The 18,148-nt window shown below is 36.6% G+C and overlaps 4 protein-coding genes across 4 annotated transcripts; 3 read left to right on the top strand and 1 right to left on the bottom strand.

Moving 5' to 3' along the window:
* The first annotated feature begins 2,597 nt into the window (after positions 1 to 2,597).
* On the top strand, positions 2,598 to 4,982 carry LOC130820584 (protein FAR-RED IMPAIRED RESPONSE 1-like). Its single transcript, XM_057686013.1, has 3 exons — positions 2,598 to 3,614; positions 3,697 to 4,761; positions 4,840 to 4,982. Exons 1-3 carry the CDS (start codon positions 2,624 to 2,626, stop codon positions 4,980 to 4,982), a joined length of 2,199 nt encoding a protein of 732 aa, XP_057541996.1. The 5' UTR covers positions 2,598 to 2,623.
* Positions 4,983 to 8,916: 3,934 nt separating this feature from the next.
* On the top strand, positions 8,917 to 11,465 carry LOC130820581 (exocyst complex component EXO70B1-like). Its single transcript, XM_057686011.1, has one exon. It carries the CDS (start codon positions 9,060 to 9,062, stop codon positions 11,064 to 11,066), a length of 2,007 nt encoding a protein of 668 aa, XP_057541994.1. The 5' UTR covers positions 8,917 to 9,059; the 3' UTR covers positions 11,067 to 11,465.
* A 340-nt stretch (positions 11,466 to 11,805) lies between these two features.
* Positions 11,806 to 14,685, bottom strand: LOC130820582 (ATP synthase delta chain, chloroplastic-like). Its single transcript, XM_057686012.1, has 2 exons — positions 14,131 to 14,685; positions 11,806 to 12,463 (listed from the first exon to the last, which is right to left on the bottom strand). Exons 1-2 carry the CDS (start codon positions 14,458 to 14,460, stop codon positions 12,020 to 12,022), a joined length of 774 nt encoding a protein of 257 aa, XP_057541995.1. The 5' UTR covers positions 14,461 to 14,685; the 3' UTR covers positions 11,806 to 12,019.
* A 1,040-nt stretch (positions 14,686 to 15,725) lies between these two features.
* On the top strand, positions 15,726 to 17,876 carry LOC130820580 (pentatricopeptide repeat-containing protein At4g18520, chloroplastic-like). The gene has a single exon (XM_057686010.1). The coding sequence runs from the start codon at positions 15,869 to 15,871 to the stop codon at positions 17,741 to 17,743; it is 1,875 nt and encodes a 624-aa protein (XP_057541993.1). The 5' UTR covers positions 15,726 to 15,868; the 3' UTR covers positions 17,744 to 17,876.
* Positions 17,877 to 18,148: the final 272 nt, after the last annotated feature.

Below are 18,148 nucleotides of genomic sequence, written 5' to 3'. Positions count from 1 at the left end.
CCCTTGCAATTTACATTTTCGTTCTTCTCAATTAGTAAGTTTTCTTTGTTTATTGTTTTATTATTTATCTTTGTGCATTGAAATCATTCATCATTTCATTTTAGTGTTTCAATTAAGTCATCATTCATCATGAATTGCATTCTCATTACCATGTCTAGCGAGTAGTTTTTCTCTCTAGGGTTAGGGTATAAACTCTAATTCGAAGCATGAGATGATATTTTATCGATTAATTGTGTAAAATTTGGGTCTATGATTAAACCTATGCTTAATGAATCTTAGTTTAAATATCTTTATTAACCTTTTCAATAAAACAAAAGTTTGAGATTATGATTAATTTAGGATTGAGATATATTTAAGTTAAATTCCTGTTAGTTTAGCCAATAAAACGGAAGTTTGAGGATTAACACTAGTAAATTTTTAAACCGGTATTGATAAATAGAGCGAAAGCTTGAGGTTAATCAGATCACGTTTAATTATGCCAATGACTCAAATTCATACAATTATGAGAGAAATTAACTCCCATGTTAGAATTAGGTGATTCCCGACGCCTTAGAATTTGTCATATTATTATTATTATTATTCGCGTATTAATCATTGTCTTAGCTTTAATTATTAGTTTTATTTGTATTGTAGTATTAGTTTCTCAACTCAACTACTTATTGATCCGTGTCTTGTAGTCATATGGCAAACAAATTAGTTAACTCGCCTCCTTGTATTCGACTTAGCTACACGTACACCGTACATTTGCAGTTATTAAAATTTGCACAACCATGCATTTAACGTTACGTTCTTTAGAAGATTTGGGAAGGTCTCCCGGCCAAGGATGGTGGACTAAGACTAAAATTCTGAAATTCTGATCTCGATTCAGACACCATACAATTATCTGTTATTTATAATTTAACATGTATTACTTCGTCAACCCATTGTAAATTGTAATGCCATGGATAACTTGTTGAGTTTTTGGCATGCCGTTCTGCTTCTTTGTTTCTTTAACCTATTGCTGCTCATAAACTATGCTTAAGTTGACTAATCGAATAAAATTTTCTTAATCCTTAAAAAAAATATTAAAGACGTGTGCAGCAATTATATAGCAATCGTTATAAATAAATTGCATATATAAAAAAACCATTTGCCATTTGAAAAATAAATAAATCGGCTTAAAATAAATAGGTAATAGTGTATTAAACTCTTATTTGTATAAAATTAGAAGTACTAGAAATGGTGTCTACAGTATATATCTACGTTTTAAGGCTAGTTTCGGGGTATTAATTTAAATACAGAGTACTTTAGAAAATAAAATTACCTTTCCACTAAGTAATAGTGTATGTATTGTTTAATGGACGTGTAGTTGTTTCGGATCAGAAGTATTAAAAAAAAGTTTAAAGAATTTGTCTATGTTTTTTCTCAACAAATTGTTGTTTAACAATTACTATAAATACTGTTTCTTCCCATCGCTAAAATAATTAATCATGCATGCAGTTATATAGCTAAAAACTATAAAGCTGACAACCACTTAACTTAATGATCCGTTTGGTTAGTTGTATTAAATATTATTAATGAGAATTATTTATAGTATAAAATTTCATCAAAAGTTAAATGTTATTTCCATGGTGATGAACTTTAATCACAAAAGAGTTTTTTTATTTATAAATTTCTATTACCACCTAATATCACATCTTCCAATGATAAAACATTAGAATGAATTTATGAAGAAAATGAGATGATTGAAGTTGGATAAACATAACCATCAAAATAGCCAAGAGATTTTTCAACTAAAATTACCCTAATTTTCATTCTCATTACCATCGTTTATTATCACCTACCAAACGGCCGTAAATAAAATCTCTTATTATATGTCATATCTACTTTACGCATAACTGGTCCTAGGTCTACAAGTCTACAACCCCAAATAATTTGGGTGATGTTATTTTTCGCCACCCCTTTTCATTTTATCGCCACCCCCCCTGTAAAATTACATTTTTGCCCCTGTATTTAAAAAAATTACAAAATTGCCACTATACTTAAAAATTAATTAATAAATGTAAATCACGCTTAATAACACTAATAAGAATTTAATGCGTAAGATTTGTCTATATATATGAAATTCTGAGATGCGTATGAAATACGAATTCAAACACGGTACTATCTCTCTAAAAACTGGTATTATCTCTCTAAAAAGTGTTAAAGAAGTGGTAACCCGTAATTGGTTAAATATGGCTAACGAAAGCGACTATGAGTCGGATGCGGTACGTAAAGTTGTCATTGGAAAATTAAAAAAAAAAAAAAAAGGCGCACAAATCTGGGCGGCTGAACCATGGTTCAGGCGCACAAATCTGGGCGCCTGAACCATGGTTCAGGCGCAAAAAACTGTGTGCCTGAACCATGGTTCAGGCGCACAGATCTGTGCGCCTGTGAATTTTTTTTTTTCCGTATTAATTATTTTTAAATTATTATTATTATTATTGTTAGTACTATTTTTTATTTTCCGTATTAATTTTTTTTATTTTCCGTATGAATTTTTATTGTTGATAAATTTAAATTTTTAAGATTTTTTTATTTACGTAATGTTTTTAATTTGTTGTTGTTGTTGTCATTATTATTATTATTATTATTGTAGTCATTAATGTACTTAATTTATATTATTTATATTTCAAATTTGCAGGAGTTTGAAAACTTTGGAGACAACGTAGACTACTCCGGTAGCTTTGTTACGGATAGGGAATTTATCTCCTTAGATGAGTTACATAGTTGGGCCGATGCGATAGCAATAACAATCGGTTTTCAATTTACACGTGCTTCTTATAAAAAGAAAGAAGGACGTTCTAGAGTTAGTGTCTATTTAAGATGTCACCGCTATGGTAATATTAGGAGTGATGTACATAATCTAGATAATACTGCCCGACCTGGTTCTAAAAGTAGAAGTTGCGGGTGTAAATTTATGATTTTAGGAAGTAGTCGTAAACCACCAGAAAGACCTTGGACGGTAAGGGTGTGTCCTGGTGAAAAGGGAAAACATAACCACCCGTTCTTGGTGTACAGAGATGGTCATGTAAGGGCAAATAGGATTAATGTAGACATTCGGGAGCACATACGACAGCTTAGTGCAACCGGAACGCAACCGGCCTTTATTATGAATTCTATTAGAGATAATTTTCCTGGTTTTTATGCTAGTATGAATCAGATATATAATATTAGACAATCAATAAGGAGAGAAGAGATGGAGGGTAGGACTCCCCTTCAACACTGTCTTCATATGGCCACAGAACTTAATTATGTGGTATGGACAGACTTGGATAACGAAGGGCAATTGAGCAGACTATTAATTGCAAATCCTACCTCTATCCAAATGATACGTACGTGGCCGTATGTTGTGCTGATAGATACAACGTACAAAACGAACAAACAAAAGTGGCCACTATGTGAAGTGATCGAAATGACGCCAACCAATCACAATTTCTTGGTTGCGTTTTGTTTGATGCGAGATGAGGCGGCTGTGTCGTATTCGTGGGTGCTGCAGGGATTGAGAGATATTTTCGACACTGCTCAGACTCCTAGCGTCATTGTAACCGATCGAGACGAAGGTTTATCTGCAGCTATTCGTGACGTCTTCCCAGGTAAAAAGGCTTTGCTGATTCATTATTGTGGTTATATCTAATGATAATGTCTTAATTACGTTCAATGTTTTGTTTAATGTAGATGTGCGGCATTTGTTATGCATCTGGCATATTGGCAACGACGTTGAGAACATGGTGGACAAGTTGTGTGGCGGCAAGAAAAATCAACAAGGGCAGGTATTCAGGATAAGTAGATGGAACCCCTTGGTTGAAAGTTCTACGATCGAGGAATATGAAGATAAATGGCAAGAGATCGTCAGTACGTGGTCGGTTAGGAACAAAAAGGTCGTTCGGTATTTGACTGGAACATGGATTCCACTAAGAGAGAAATTTGTCCGTGCGTGGACGAATGATTGTTTACACTTGGGTAACCGGACTACCAGCAGAATTGAAAGCCAACACTCTTCTTTTAAGTATTACCTTGGTAGCGGTAATAGCTCATTCGATACCCTTTTCAAAACGGCGCACGCACAGATTACAAATCAGCAAGCTACAATCCGACAAGCGCTACAGGATTCCATGTCTTCTGTACAAAGATCGATGCGACAGCATTACTTTAGACCTCTATATCGCCACGTATCTCTCTATGCCTTGGAGCAGCTCCAGCTTGAGTATAACCGCATGTTAGAACTCGGTGATTTTGTGTTTAACAAATGTGGTTGTGTACTTCAACAAACCCATGGATTGCCGTGTGCATGTTATTTACATATGTCCATCGGATCACATGGTGCTTTGTATTTGGATGACATTCATGAATTCTGGAGTACTTTGAGGTACACCGAGGTAGGAGACGAAACCGATGAAGGAGTACGATACCCGAACGCCAATGACAAAGAGTACTTTCAATCTCTGGTCGATGAAGTCCTCAAATCTGATCCCGCTGTTGTTCGCCGAATGTCTCAGTTACTTGAATATGAACTACACCCAGATGGCGCGGAAATACCTGAGCCTTACGCTAGTCCACCGAGAAAGGGAAGACCAAGCACAAGTAAAAACATGAGAAGGAGAAAAAGTTCATTTGAATATAGCAGATCATCCTCTCGCGGTCGAGGGTCTAGATCTTCTTCCCGCGGGAGATCTAGTGGCAGATCTAGTGGTCGAGAGACGCAATCCTCAGTAGGATTTAAGTTCAGTTTCAACTTATCCGGTACTTGACTATATTTTTCGTTTTTTGCATTAATTCGTCTCAGTTTACGCATATTAACTTTATTTACATTTATTGTAGATGATCCTGGAGGTCGAGATTTTTCACACTTTTCATGGCCTAACTACATCCCATTTATCCTTCCTCCTTACTTGTTCGACTGGATTAATGTGTTAGGTGATGGTAACTGTGGATTTAGAGCAATTGCCGTCACAGAGCTGTGAGGCGAGGAAGCATGGCCTCTTTTAAGGCGTGCTATGAGCATGGAATTGCAAATGAATAGAGCGCAATACCTAACTTTGTATCTATCCCAAGAGGAACTAGACTATTCTATATTCAGAATAGGTGCACACGCAAACGGACCTGCTCCTTTCATGCACTGGATGGATGCACCGATGGCTTTGTACTCTGCAGCAACATTTCTAAACATTGCCATTGCTTATTATGGTTCTGCTGACTGTAATCCGCAATACAACTGTTTGATTCTCCCGTTAAGGAAAGCATCGGGCGTGAATAGTGTAAATAAAGTAATACATATATGTTGGGTTAATAGAAATCATTTTGTTCAACTTTTAATGAACGACGATTCGTCCCCTCTACCGCCGATCCATCCAAGTTGGAAAGAAGCAGCTGATAATTTCACCAAACATCTTGACACACATTTCAGTACGAGGATTATGCTCTAGAATAATCTATGCGGGCCACGTTCACAACCAACTAATACCACCGCTGACGATGCTGTAAATTTAGATACTCCTTAGAATTTATACACGAAATTCATTATAAATTGTATATAATCCATAATTATACTATTGTGTATACGAATGACATTCATTGACGAAAAGAAATGCAATAATTAATGTAAAATAGTTTCAGTACAGACTATGCAGGGTCATCCCCTTTAAAAAGTTGCCATTCTTCAAATAAATCTCTACAATCATTAAGGTATATTTCTAACGCATGTCGTTGACGGGGGTTCATATCCGCAACCTTAGCAGGTAGTCTTGCCAGTGGACCAAATCGACTGGGCCATTCATTCAGGAACTGAAAACACAAAAGGATAATGTCCGTTATTAATTCATTAAAAAAATAATCTGAAAAAAAATGATAATAAAACTCACGTATTCAGATCTGCTCTGAGAAGGACCAGGACCGGAAGTAGGCCCTTCGTCCGGGGCTATGTACGGGTGTGAGCACACTTTGACCAATCAACGTAATTAGGTTCAGCCTCAAAAGGAACAGAAGCCCGACGAAGTCCCTGCTCAACAAGGCGTGCACTATAGGGGAACCTACTCCATGCCTCCAAATATACAGCAGCAGAAGGAAAGGTCACGTAGTAGGTACCGTGTGCCGGTCGGACAACCTTGGCTGGTCTAATAGGAGCGGGAGGAATAGCCTGCACGAACCCAATCTGTCGCAATGTCCGCTCCGGCAAATACACCTCCACAACATCAAAGCACGTGATACCCCCGATTACGGTGGTGCGTGGGTGATCATTCAGCAACGCACCAGCAGCAGAATTGTAGGGAGTCCATTCAACCTGCATACAAGCGAAGTTCACAAAAAAAATACTATAAATTGAAAACAACATGCATGACAAAATGTAATGTACAGTACTTGAGTCTCCGTCATTGAATCAAGAACCTTGCGGCAGTCCCTCAACCTGTCCAGCTCACGACATGGTTTTTTCGGTTTCCACATCTCCGCCCTAGTCATGTTTGGCACATCTTCTCGGCGAGCATGAGGGCGGAAAGCGGGAAAGTACTCATAGATCCATGTCTGGAGCAATGTGAGGCATCCAGCAATGGTCTTGCAACCAGCCCTAGATGCCATTCCGAGCTGCCTGTACAAGAACGCCAAGGTCACCGCACCCCAGGCCACGTCCTGTTGATCGTCGTTCACGGCAAGTATCGGGTGAGGTCGCATGCCAATTCTTGACTTATCCGCCAACAAGGTAGAGCCGATGACAGCCATGTAGTACGCTGTCTTCTGGGTATCCATGGCCTACGACCTATGACACAGCCGCATCAATTCAGCAACGGTTATGCATCCGCCGGTGAATGAACCTTTACGCCGAAGCTCAGACAGAGGCTCCCCGAACAGATTGGTGATACCAACCTCCCACTCCGCCTCTGAAGGCTCAGCCGGCAGAGAACCTTCAATAGAAATACCCAATATACGTTGCACGTCGTGCAACATAATCGTCATCTCTCCCCAGGGCATGTGGAAGGTGTTCGTATCCGGCTGCCACCTCTCGACGAACGCAGATATCAAAGCACAATCGATGTGCTGGTGCATAATGACCAGTAGTCGGCCGAGGGAAGTGGCAGGTAGAACATCGTTTAGCGCATCGGACATATCCTTCAGTCCGATGATGGACTCCACCGGTCTCTTCCTAATACGGCATTCTAGAATTGGAGGCGTACGCTCGGAGCCGTCATAAATAAGTTTAGCTATGTGCCCGCCATAGCTAGGGATCAGTCGCGTATCTATCGGCCCACCGGGCTGGGGTGATGTCACTAACCAGTCCGTGTTAGTGGACTGTGAGGGCTGATTATCGACAAAACTACGTCCTGCGCGCTCAGATGCGGCAGAAGAACTCAGGCCGCCCCGCGCAAATCTGCCGTCGGGACCGCGAACAACAGCCCAGTCCACTTGGCGACACTCAGTACCTTGGAACTGAACATCATCAGCATCATTATCATCATCACTATAAACCCTCCAACTACTCTGGAGGCTGTCAGCCTCGTCATCAATAGGAGTACGCACTTGATTCAGCGTACTTGACCTTTGGGCCTCACTGTGTCTGACAGCCTCTTCATGCCTAGCCCTCCTAGCAGAACCCGTCACCCCCCTCTCATGCGGGTCCCCTCTAAGTAAAGTAGGCCTTGAACTATTACCTCTCAACAATTGCCTAAAAAAACCTTTTCCTTTTCTTTGATTACCAGCCATTTTCTACAATTTTTACAGTTTTATTCAAAGATAAATAATAATTTAACAACAAAAAAATTAACATACAAATTTACACTAATAATTTATAAAACAACACATGAACATATTTATAATAATAAAAAAAATAACAATGACATTAATAATAACATAATTAATTATAATAACATTAACATATATTTAATAAAAAAAAAATACAATCACAATAATAATAAAAATAAAATTAATAATAATAACATTAACAACAATAATAACATACTTCAAAATTTAAATTAATTATTCCTAAATATAACGAAAAAAAAAAAATTAATAACATTAAATTAATTTTTTTTTTCTTTTGCATTCAAAACAATATATAAAATTTACTAAAAAATATAAAAATTACACATTACAACATACAAATTTACAATAATAATTCAAAATTTATATTAATTAATCCTAAATACACGAAAAAAAAAAAATTTAAAACAAGGCGCCCAGATCTGGGCGCCTCGTTTTGAAATTTTTTTTTTTTTTTCTTTTGCATTCAAAACAATATATAAAATTGACTAAAAAATATAAAAATTACACATTACAACATACAAATTTACAATAATAATTCAAAATTTATATTAATTAATCCTAAATACACGAAAAAAAAAAATATTAAAAACGAGGCGCCCCGATCTGGGCGCCTCGTTTTGAATTTTTTTTTTTTTTTTCTTTTGCAACGAATTAAATTAAAAATAACTTACCTCGATTAATAATTTGGGGATTGTACTTAATTTTTGCTCCGAGATTTAGCTTTAGTAAGTTGTATTTAGTTGTGGTGAGAATAATTTTAGGTGGAGTGTGGTATATATAGGAATTTCACCCTTAATGGCAATATTGTAAATTTTTTATAAAGTAAGGGTAAAATGGTAATTTACTCAGGGGGTGGCGATAAAATGAAAAGGGTAGCGGAATATAAGGATTGGGAATAATTTTCATGTTGTACATAATCTTAATTATTATTGCTCCAATTTGCTGAAGTTGACATTTTTGACAATATAAAAGAAAAGGCTGGTGGGAGGAATAAAAAGTCGTGGCAACCACAAACTCAACACCTCTATCTGAATTGGGTCAACTGTCAACCGCCATTCCCTCCCAAAAAAAACGGTTACCTCTATTACAAAACAACACAATTAATTTCTTTGCAAAAATAAACCATTTTTTAAGGGTCTAATTTGAGCCCCTGCTTTTTCTCCTCCATCTTTGCTTCTGTTTGGTTGATGACATTATCGTAAGACCCATCTGTTATTTTGATTTTCCCAAAAAAAAATTAAAAATTAAAAATTAAAATTAAAATTAAAATTAAATTTGAGGGAGAAGAAATGGACAAATCTAAGTCCATTAGCTTCAATGATCGGCGTAGCAGAGAAAAACATGGTCGTTTTAGCAAATCCTCAAGTTTTAGTGTTCATCTAGATCGCCACGTTGCTCCTCCTCTAAGAACACTTTCTCCTATTGAAGCCGTATGGGATCTTCCGGCTTCTGAAGGTAATGTGGATGGAGGATCAGAAAATGTTCACCCATCCACATTGGAAGAACTCTCCAAGGAGATCGATGGCCTCGTTGAGAAGCTTTCCTCAGTGGAGGACAAATCAGATCTTTTTGACATGCCTCGTGAAGTTTTGACTTTTTCTAAGATGGTTCAGTCGGAGATTGAAAAGTATGATGTACCAGAGTCTATCTTGAGATTTGGGCAGGATATAGATCAAGATAGTACTTTGATTAACGGTTTAAAAAGGGTAGCGAAATTGTCTAATTTGCTTGGAAAATTCTCCTGTAATGAAAAGCTAGGTCCGGCCCTTAGTGCCACAACACTCGTTGTCCAACGAGCAATGACGTTCATGGAGGAGGAGCTCCGAATCCTTCTAGAAGATTCCATGGTCTCTTGCTGCAAGCTTGATTCCAAAGACATGAGTTCCGATGGGGAGAAATTAGAGGACAAGTATCCGATCATTGATGAGGAAATAATATCTAACATGAGAAAGATTGCTTCCTCGATGATCTCATGTGGGTACGAAACAGAATGCTGCCAGGTTTATAGTGTTCTAAGAAGAAATGCATTCAAGGAAGCCATGTTACAACAAGGGTTCGAAAAGATCAGCATAGATGAAGTACAGAGGATGCAATGGGAGTCTCTAGAAGGACACATTGTTAATTGGATTAAAGTCGTCAAATATGTGGCTAAAGTCCTCTTGCCGGGGGAGAAGAAACTCTGCGATTCTGTCTTCTCAAACGAACATCCTTCCATCGGTGAGGCCATGTTTTCGAACCTTGCTCGCTCAGCTGTCATCCTTTTCCTTAACTTTGCGGAAGCAATTTCTATGACTAAACGAGCAGCCGAGAGACTGTTCAAGGTGCTTGATGTTTACGATACTTTAACAGAGTTAATCTCTGCTATTGATGAATTATGCTCCAATCAATGTGCACTTGATCTTAGGTCTGAATTATCTTCTGTTAGGCGGCGTCTAGGAGAAGCTGCAGTTTGCATTTTCTGTGATCTCGAAAACTCGATCAAGAACGACATTGCTAGGAACCTAGTTCCAGGTGGAGCAGTCCATCCTCTGACTCGGTATACCATGAACTATTTATGGTATACTTGTGATTTTAAGAATACCCTTGAGGAAGTCTTTTCTCTTCATCAAAGCACCGAACAAAATTTAGATGTGCGAGGATCTAGGACAGACAATGGGAACGAGAACAGTCGCAATGAACATAACCAGAGTGAAGGGATAAAACAAACACCTTTTACTACTGAGCTAATGACCGTCATGAGCCTTTTAGACGAAAACTTAGAAGCAAAGTCCAAGCTCTACAAAGATCCTTCGTTAAGATTTATTTTCTTGATGAACAATGGAAGATATATTCTGCAGAAGATTAAGGAATCTGCCGATCTCCATAGTTTGCTAGGAAATGATTTTCGTAGGAAGAGATCATCCGACCTAAGAGGCTATCATAAGAGCTATCAAAGAGAAACATGGAGCAGAGTACTTCAATGCTTGAATCAAGAAGGATTGCAGATTAATGGCAAGGTTCAAAAGCCGGTACTTAAAGAAAGGTTCAAGTCTTTTAACCAAATGTTTGATGAAATTCATAAAACACAGAGTTCTTGGGTGGTGAGTGATGAACAGCTTCAATCCGAGCTACGGGTTTCAATATCGGCTGTTATGATTCCGGCTTACCGATCTTTCTTAGCAAGGTTCGGACAGCATATCACTGCTGGGAGGCAGTATGAGAAGTATATAAAGTATCAACCAGAGGATATTGAGACTACTATTGAAGGGTTGTTTGATGGGAACCAGAATGTATCAATGGCTCGCAGAAAAAATTAGGCTCTAAACATAAAAAGGGATCAATTTGGGATTTTTTTTATCTTCTATTATTATACTTAAAATGTCTTGTCATAATATGAAATTTAGAGTGGAAAATTAGTTGTATAGGACTTTTATGTTTGATTCACTTTGCTGGTTTAGTGATTTAATGTGAATGATGAAGCTGAAGGCCTAGCTATGCTAATGTTTATATATCTTGATTTTCTTTCAATTTGATTGTCAAGACAGAAAACTAATACTTGGAAGGGGAAATGACGAGTATTTTTTTTCAAACACCAAAATGAACTAGCAATCACGCTCATCTTAGAATACAACGTGTGTAAGATTTACTATAAACTGATAGAAGGAGATCACTTGCAAGGTATTCGAGATCGACTTGGCCAATTTTGAAGTGTTCAACTCGAGTTAGTATGGTCTGAAATGAACTCAAGCCCGACTTTTCTTTCATATCTTATCCTCCTCCACCACCTCTTATATTTGATATCAAACTTGGACATCTCTAATCTCTTTATTTACTCCACCAAACAAGTGTAGGTTTTATTTTTTTCTCATCATCCAACAGCATGAATACTCATAAAACAGGTTCAGCATTGTTTCTAGCACCATTACAGATAACAATTTAAGAAGCAAAACTTTTGACAACATTTTAAGAAAAATTGAGCAAAAACTTGCAATTACACTGTACTTTACAGAGTTCTTCGCAGATGACAAGAAAAAGAATTGAGCAAAAACTTAAATATGCAATGCAATCTACACCTTTTTATTTAAATGTGCACCACGTTATACATTTACATATACATCAAGAGAAATTGATGGATAAAAGCAAGTTTGCTTGACATTGAAATAATTATACAATTAAATGCACAGTTTAAAAAAATGCAGAATTCCAAAACTAAATTCAGAGAATTAATTGAAGCCAAACATGATAAGTGATGACCATATGAATTTAAGTTTTATACAGCAAGTGTAACATCACTCAAATCAAGCTGAGCGGCAATCTCCTCGAGCTGTTTCTTGACACTCATATCAACCAATTTTGAACCTCCATTACCATACCTGATAGTGAAGCCAGCAACCAACTCAGGATCAATCATCGTCTTGATTCTCACATTCTTTGCCCCTGTCAAACGCTGAACGCCCCTAGCAATTTGAGCTAAGTGATCACTCTTCAATGGCACCACCGAAGATACCACTGCCAATTCGGTATTGGTAATCTGATTAAATACCACCTCAAACTCCTTCACTATGTCCTTAATCAGCTCAAGTCTGTCTGCATCTACTAAGATGTTAAGGAAGTTAGCAGTATGTGGCTGCAGCACTGAAGAGCTGACAATCTCATCCAACACTTCCCGCTTTTTCTCAGTGGAAATCACGGGGTTTGCAAAGAAGGCATATACCTGTATAATGCAGAATAATAAGAAATCAAGATCAATGAGAGATTCATAATAACCACATAAGTACGAAAACAAGGCCAATTTGGTTTCAAATGAGCATAGCAACATTGTCCCTATAACAAATTGTTTAGGAATATGACTAATAAAACATGAAAACTGTTCTCAAAATCAATATTGTTTGGTGATCATTGAGAGCTCCTGCGTATTTGACTCATGTCTAAAATTATCACGGTCCTAATGGCCTAAAATTGGCTTGTTCCGGTTTTCGATTCACAGTATTGAATAATTCGGTAGCAGTGTGAACTAACTGAAAATTACATAATCAATTAAAGTTGGATATAAGATTTTAAGGATTGGTTTCTTAAAAAATGAACTATCGTAGGATAGGAGAGAATGCATGAACTAACGTGGAACAGAAGCAAGGAGTGCACGCTCCTCGATGTGGAGCGCTCGCTCTTGTGTAGGGAGCGCACGCTCCTGACCAAGTCAGGAGCCATGTTGTGTTCAGTGCAATCTTGTATACGTGCTTGTTTCATGGGTTCGAAGTTACCCATGATAAACCAGGTCCATTGTGACAGATTGAGGAAGTATGAGAGAAGTTAGGCCATCATTGAGAATCAAAATATGCCCATAGCGCACTGCATACTTAACCCCAAAGGCCCAAATCAGAATTCTACTCCTGATTTCTAAACTGTCATGCTCTCTTATTCTCTAGCTAAGTATATTTGAGTGTTCTTCTGTTTCCTACAAGGTTCATTCGTTCAGCTCATTGTAGTACTAAGTGTGAGTAGTTCCCTCCATAAGCTTATATCACAGACATGTCAAGCACTAAGGTCGTGCGGACAGCAAAAGCAATTACCCAAAAACAATCAATAAACAATAAAGAAATAAACAACAATTTAATCTGGTTTGCTATCAATGTGATAACTACATCCACCAAACACTAATTTTCACTATGTTAGAGAGATTACTAGAAAACAAGATGATATAGAGTAGTTTGACGAAAAACAAGATGATATAGAGTAAATTGCCTGCTCACCAAAAACTATGAATTTGTGACTCTCACACTATCAAACCTCTCTTCTTAAACCTAAACTTACGCAATGGGGTTTTATATTTAACCCTCATTTACAAAAAAAAATTCAGCTTAAGTGAAAACTGATTAAGAAAACCTAACCGCCTAAATCTGAAGTGCAAAACGTACAGTCATGCCTAATCTCGGCTGAGATTTTGATCAAGTCACCAAACATCAACAACTAGGCCGGAGAAATAAATCTTAGGAAAAAACATCCAAATTTGTCCGGAGAGGAGTATCAAATTTTCCATTCATTTATCTACTTTGCTGTTTTAATACATAGTAATTTCATTAAGAGGTAATCCTATATGATAAATAAAGTTTGTAAATTTTGTGAATTTGGTGCCCAATTCCCCACATGTAGAACTTATGTAATACTTCGCAAGAATTTTAACCAATTTGACTGTACAGATTAATTGAGGTAACAAAGCACCTGTAAAATTGACAAAAGATAATTCACTCTAATTTTAACCGCATGAGAAAAGTTCAAAGTAAATCGAATAATGAAAATATACATACGAAACTACAGCCGTAATCGAAAAATCGAAATAACTACCATTTCCCACAAGTAGAACTAAAGAGTAAAAAATCATACCTGCTCATCAGAGAAAACCTTGTCAATTTTTTCGACATCGGAACTAGTTGTTTCAAGAGTACCATTGGATTTAGCAACTTCAGCGAGAGCAGTAGCATATCTTCCAGCAGGACTATCAGACATGCGAGCACCAAGAGCACCACCGCCCCGAGGTTTCGCGGTAAAATTAGAGGAAGATAAAGTAGCGAGTCTTAAAGGATTGAAGGTAGCAGTAGAAGAAGAGAATGAGAGAGAAAATGGCTTCGCAAATTTGGCGGAAGATGATGTTGATAATGCCGCTACCGTTGCTGTATTTGATTGCAAAACTACAGGATTTTGGAATGCCGCCATTGTTGAGGGAGGAGAGAGAAAATGGAGAGGATAGGAAGTGAGAGAATGTGTGTGTGGGAGAAATCGGAGAAGATCAGAATTTTGATTTTTGAAAGAATTAAGCAAAAAAAAATTAAAATTAAAATAAGAAAAAAAATGAATGGTAAATGCTTTAATTTTTGGTGGATAAAATACAGATCACAGAATGCTAATTTGATTGGTGTGCAAACCAGATTTGTTCTTCCCATGGCGCATGGGTTACAATTACGGGAATTCAAGTTAATTTGACTTTAAAATAAATTTTAAATGATATAAAAATTAATTTTGACATAAGATTTGATTTTAAACCGACTCGAACCGCCTGATTCAAAAAAATGAAGCCAATGACTCTAATGAACAACTTTGGTCACAACGCTAAATTTGATTTTTATTTTAAATCGTCTTTCAAATTTAATAATTTTATAATAATCTTTCATTTCTATTTTTATTTAGGGAAATTTCATATGATAGCATCTAGTTTTCATGAAATGCTAGTAGTAGCACTTTTGTAAAATTTTTCCACATAGTAGCATCTAGTTTATGCACTATCTAACTGTCGTAGCATTTTCCGTTAAATTCTTTTTAATTTCCATTTAATTCATCATTTTGTAAGATTTTTCCATATAATAGCATTCAGTTTTTGCTCTCAAATGTTTAATTCACTATTTTAATTTTTAATTCACCAATTAATTTATCAATGTCCTTAAATGTTGTAACAATTAAATAAATATGTATTAGTGCTTGAAATGCACCTTTTGAACTTATGAAATGCATCTTCTGAATTATTTATTAGTGTTTGTAATACACTTTTTGGACTTTATAAAGCCAATAAGTTGAATAAAAATAAAATTGTTACAACATTTAAGGGCGTTGATAAATTAATCGGTGAATTAAAAGTTAAAATAGTGAATTAAAAATTTAAGAGCAAAAATTGGACGTTACCATGTGGTAAAATATTACAAAATGATGAATTAAACAGAGATTAAAAAGAATTTAACGAAAAATGCTACGGCATTTATATAATACATAAACTAAATGCTACCATGTGGAAAAATCTTAAATAAACTCGCATATATTTTGAAGTGAATAGCCTATTTTGACAGATAACCCGCCACAAATAAACTCTAATTTAAAATTGAAATCGTTACTAAAAATAAATAATTCTCATTAAATATAGCAAAATTAGTGAAACCATATTGACGATGATTGCCCGTTTACCTAAGTCGCCTATTGTTACGTCATACGTCTAATAGTGGTACTACTATCGGCAACCAGCGGTTCAGCAAGCAATAATAAGCAATTAAGCATAGCCAATTCCATGTAAATATAAACTTAAAAACTTCTACACAAACTAATATTCGCGGGAAAAATTAACGAATACAAATTCTTAATGAAGTCTCTATCTTCAAATTTGATTCTACCCCTCCATAATTCTCATTCCCAAATTCCTCTTTTATCATCACTGCAATTACAATCTTCAGAACATGCTAATTTCTGCAAAACCCAAACTCTATTTCCTCATAAAATTCCTCCAAAATTTCGTTTACATCACAAAAATTTGCATATTTCAGATGATGTAATAAATTTCAACAATCGTCAGATTTGTGAAGAAAACCCAGTAGCTGAATTTTCAGAACACGAGTCATTGTGTGATGGGGTTGAATGTGATCCATTTTGGTTGATTTCTTGGCTTCAATCGCGTTCTAAATTGAAAGAAATTAAGGTGGTACATGGTTTCATTTTGAAGAGTAAAATGAATCTATCTGTGTTTGTTGATAATAATTTGATTAATGGGTATTTGAGATTTGGGAAGTTAGGGGAAGCCCGTAAGGTGTTCGATGAAATGTCTGAACGAAGTATCGTTTCTTGGACTGCAATGCTTAATGGGTATTTGAAATTTGGCTTTCAAGATGAGGCTATTAGTGTTTTTAAAGAGTTTATGAAGTCGGGTATTGAAGCAAATGCGACGATGTATGTGTGTGTGCTGATTTTGAGTGGAAAAAGGCTGAACTATGAGCTAGGCAAGCAAGTTCATGCTTGTATTATCAAAGGTGGATGGAGCAATTTGATTGTAGAAAGTGCTATCTTGTATTTCTATGCACAATGTAGTGATTTTCGGAGTTCTTTTCGAGTCTTTGATAGGATGAAAAAGCGGGATGTAGTTGCTTGGACTACGATGATCACTTCTTGCTCGCAACAGGGTTACAGTGAGAAAGCATTCTCACTGTTATCACGAATGCTGGTGAACAGATATTTTCCGAATGAACACACTATATGTAGTGTCTTGAAGGCGTGCGGAGAAGAAAAGGCACTGAAATTCGGAAGACAATTGCATGGTATTGCAGTTAAGAAGCTGATCAGAAACGATGTTTATATTGGTACTTCTCTCTTGGACATGTACGCAAGATGTGGTGAAATCGAGGATTCTAGAAACGTTTTCGATAGGATGAAAAGGCGAAACATGGTAACATGGACTTCAATCATTGCCGGGTATGCTAGAAATGGTCATGGCTACGAGGCATTAAGCCTTTTTCGGGTGATGAAAAGGCGAAAAGTAGTTGCAAACAATCTAACCATTGTAAGCATCCTTCGAGCCTGTGGTTCCATTAGTGCTCTTGTAACCGGGAAAGAAGTCCATGCCCAAGTGCTCAAGAACTCGGCACATAACAACATTTACATCGGAAGCACTCTTGTGTGGTTTTATAATAAATGTGGTGAATACAGTCTTGCCTCAAAAGTTCTCCAACGAATGCCCATACGAGATGTTGTCTCATGGACAGCCATAATCTCCGGTTGTACTCATCTAGGGTATGAGTTTGAGGCGCTCCAGTTTTTGAAGGAAATGCTCGGTGAAGGCATAGAGCCAAACCCGTTTACATATTCCTCGGTTTTGAAAGCTTGTGCAAAGCTAGAAGCTATCAAGCAAGGAAAACTAATACACTCTTCTCTGAACAAACTCCCTGCATTCTCGAACAATATATTTGTAGGAAGTGCTCTGATAAACATGTATGCTAAATGTGGGTGTATTTCAGATGCTTTACAAGTCTTCAATAGTATGAAAGAAAAGAACTCGGTTTCTTGGAGATCAATGATCGTAGGGTATGCAAAGAATGGGTACTGCCATGAGGCTCTAAAGCTTATGTACCAGATGCAAGCAGAAGGAAATCAAGTAGATGATTACATTGTCACAACTGTTCTTAGTGCATGTGGGGATGTAGAATGGAATTCAGAACCTCCCCCTGAACCTTTATTGCAACTAAAATGAAGACATTGGAACTGTACATAAACTTATGGATGATATTTATCATGAAATGAAAGCATAAATTCTGAGTAGGCAGTAGCTGAATCCAAAATATTTTGCTCGAATCTATATCTATCAAATTTCGACCAGACCTGAAAACCCATCTAAATTTGATCTGTTTCCTAAACATTGGTGAAATTTTGAGTTTTGCACTAGTAGTTTCGACTCAAAATTATGTAACTATGACGAAAAGGTGGTTTAGGCTCCATGTGATTAAAAAAATATTAAATTTCAAAACTTAAGGAAAGGATTACATGATAAGTTGATAATTTATCATTATAAATTTCTACTCAAAGAAAAAAGTCATAAATTTATGATCAGTTGAGTCAAATACGACCAATCCAACTCACTATTTGACATTTTTAATAA

Source organism: Amaranthus tricolor, chromosome 8 (assembly GCF_026212465.1).
Source record: "Amaranthus tricolor cultivar Red isolate AtriRed21 chromosome 8, ASM2621246v1, whole genome shotgun sequence".
NCBI lineage: Eukaryota > Viridiplantae > Streptophyta > Magnoliopsida > Caryophyllales > Amaranthaceae > Amaranthus > Amaranthus tricolor.
Note: the sequence above shows the minus strand (reverse complement) of the source record. Positions and strands in the feature narration are given on the sequence as shown.

Bases quoted from the DNA above. Each gene is read 5' to 3' on its own strand.
- LOC130820584 (XM_057686013.1), top strand. From the start codon at position 2,624: ATGTACTTAATTTATATTATTTATATTTCAAATTTGCAGGAGTTTGAA. The intron at 3,615-3,696 runs GTAAAAAGGCTT...TGTTTAATGTAG, and splicing joins TATTCGTGACGTCTTCCCAG to ATGTGCGGCATTTGTTATGC. The intron at 4,762-4,839 runs GTACTTGACTAT...CATTTATTGTAG, and splicing joins GTTCAGTTTCAACTTATCCG to ATGATCCTGGAGGTCGAGAT.
- LOC130820581 (XM_057686011.1), top strand. From the start codon at position 9,060: ATGGACAAATCTAAGTCCATTAGCTTCAATGATCGGCGTAGCAGAGAA.
- LOC130820582 (XM_057686012.1), bottom strand. From the start codon at position 14,460: ATGGCGGCATTCCAAAATCCTGTAGTTTTGCAATCAAATACAGCAACG. The intron at 12,464-14,130 runs GTATGATTTTTT...TGCATTATACAG, and splicing joins AGGTTTTCTCTGATGAGCAG to GTATATGCCTTCTTTGCAAA.
- LOC130820580 (XM_057686010.1), top strand. From the start codon at position 15,869: ATGAAGTCTCTATCTTCAAATTTGATTCTACCCCTCCATAATTCTCAT.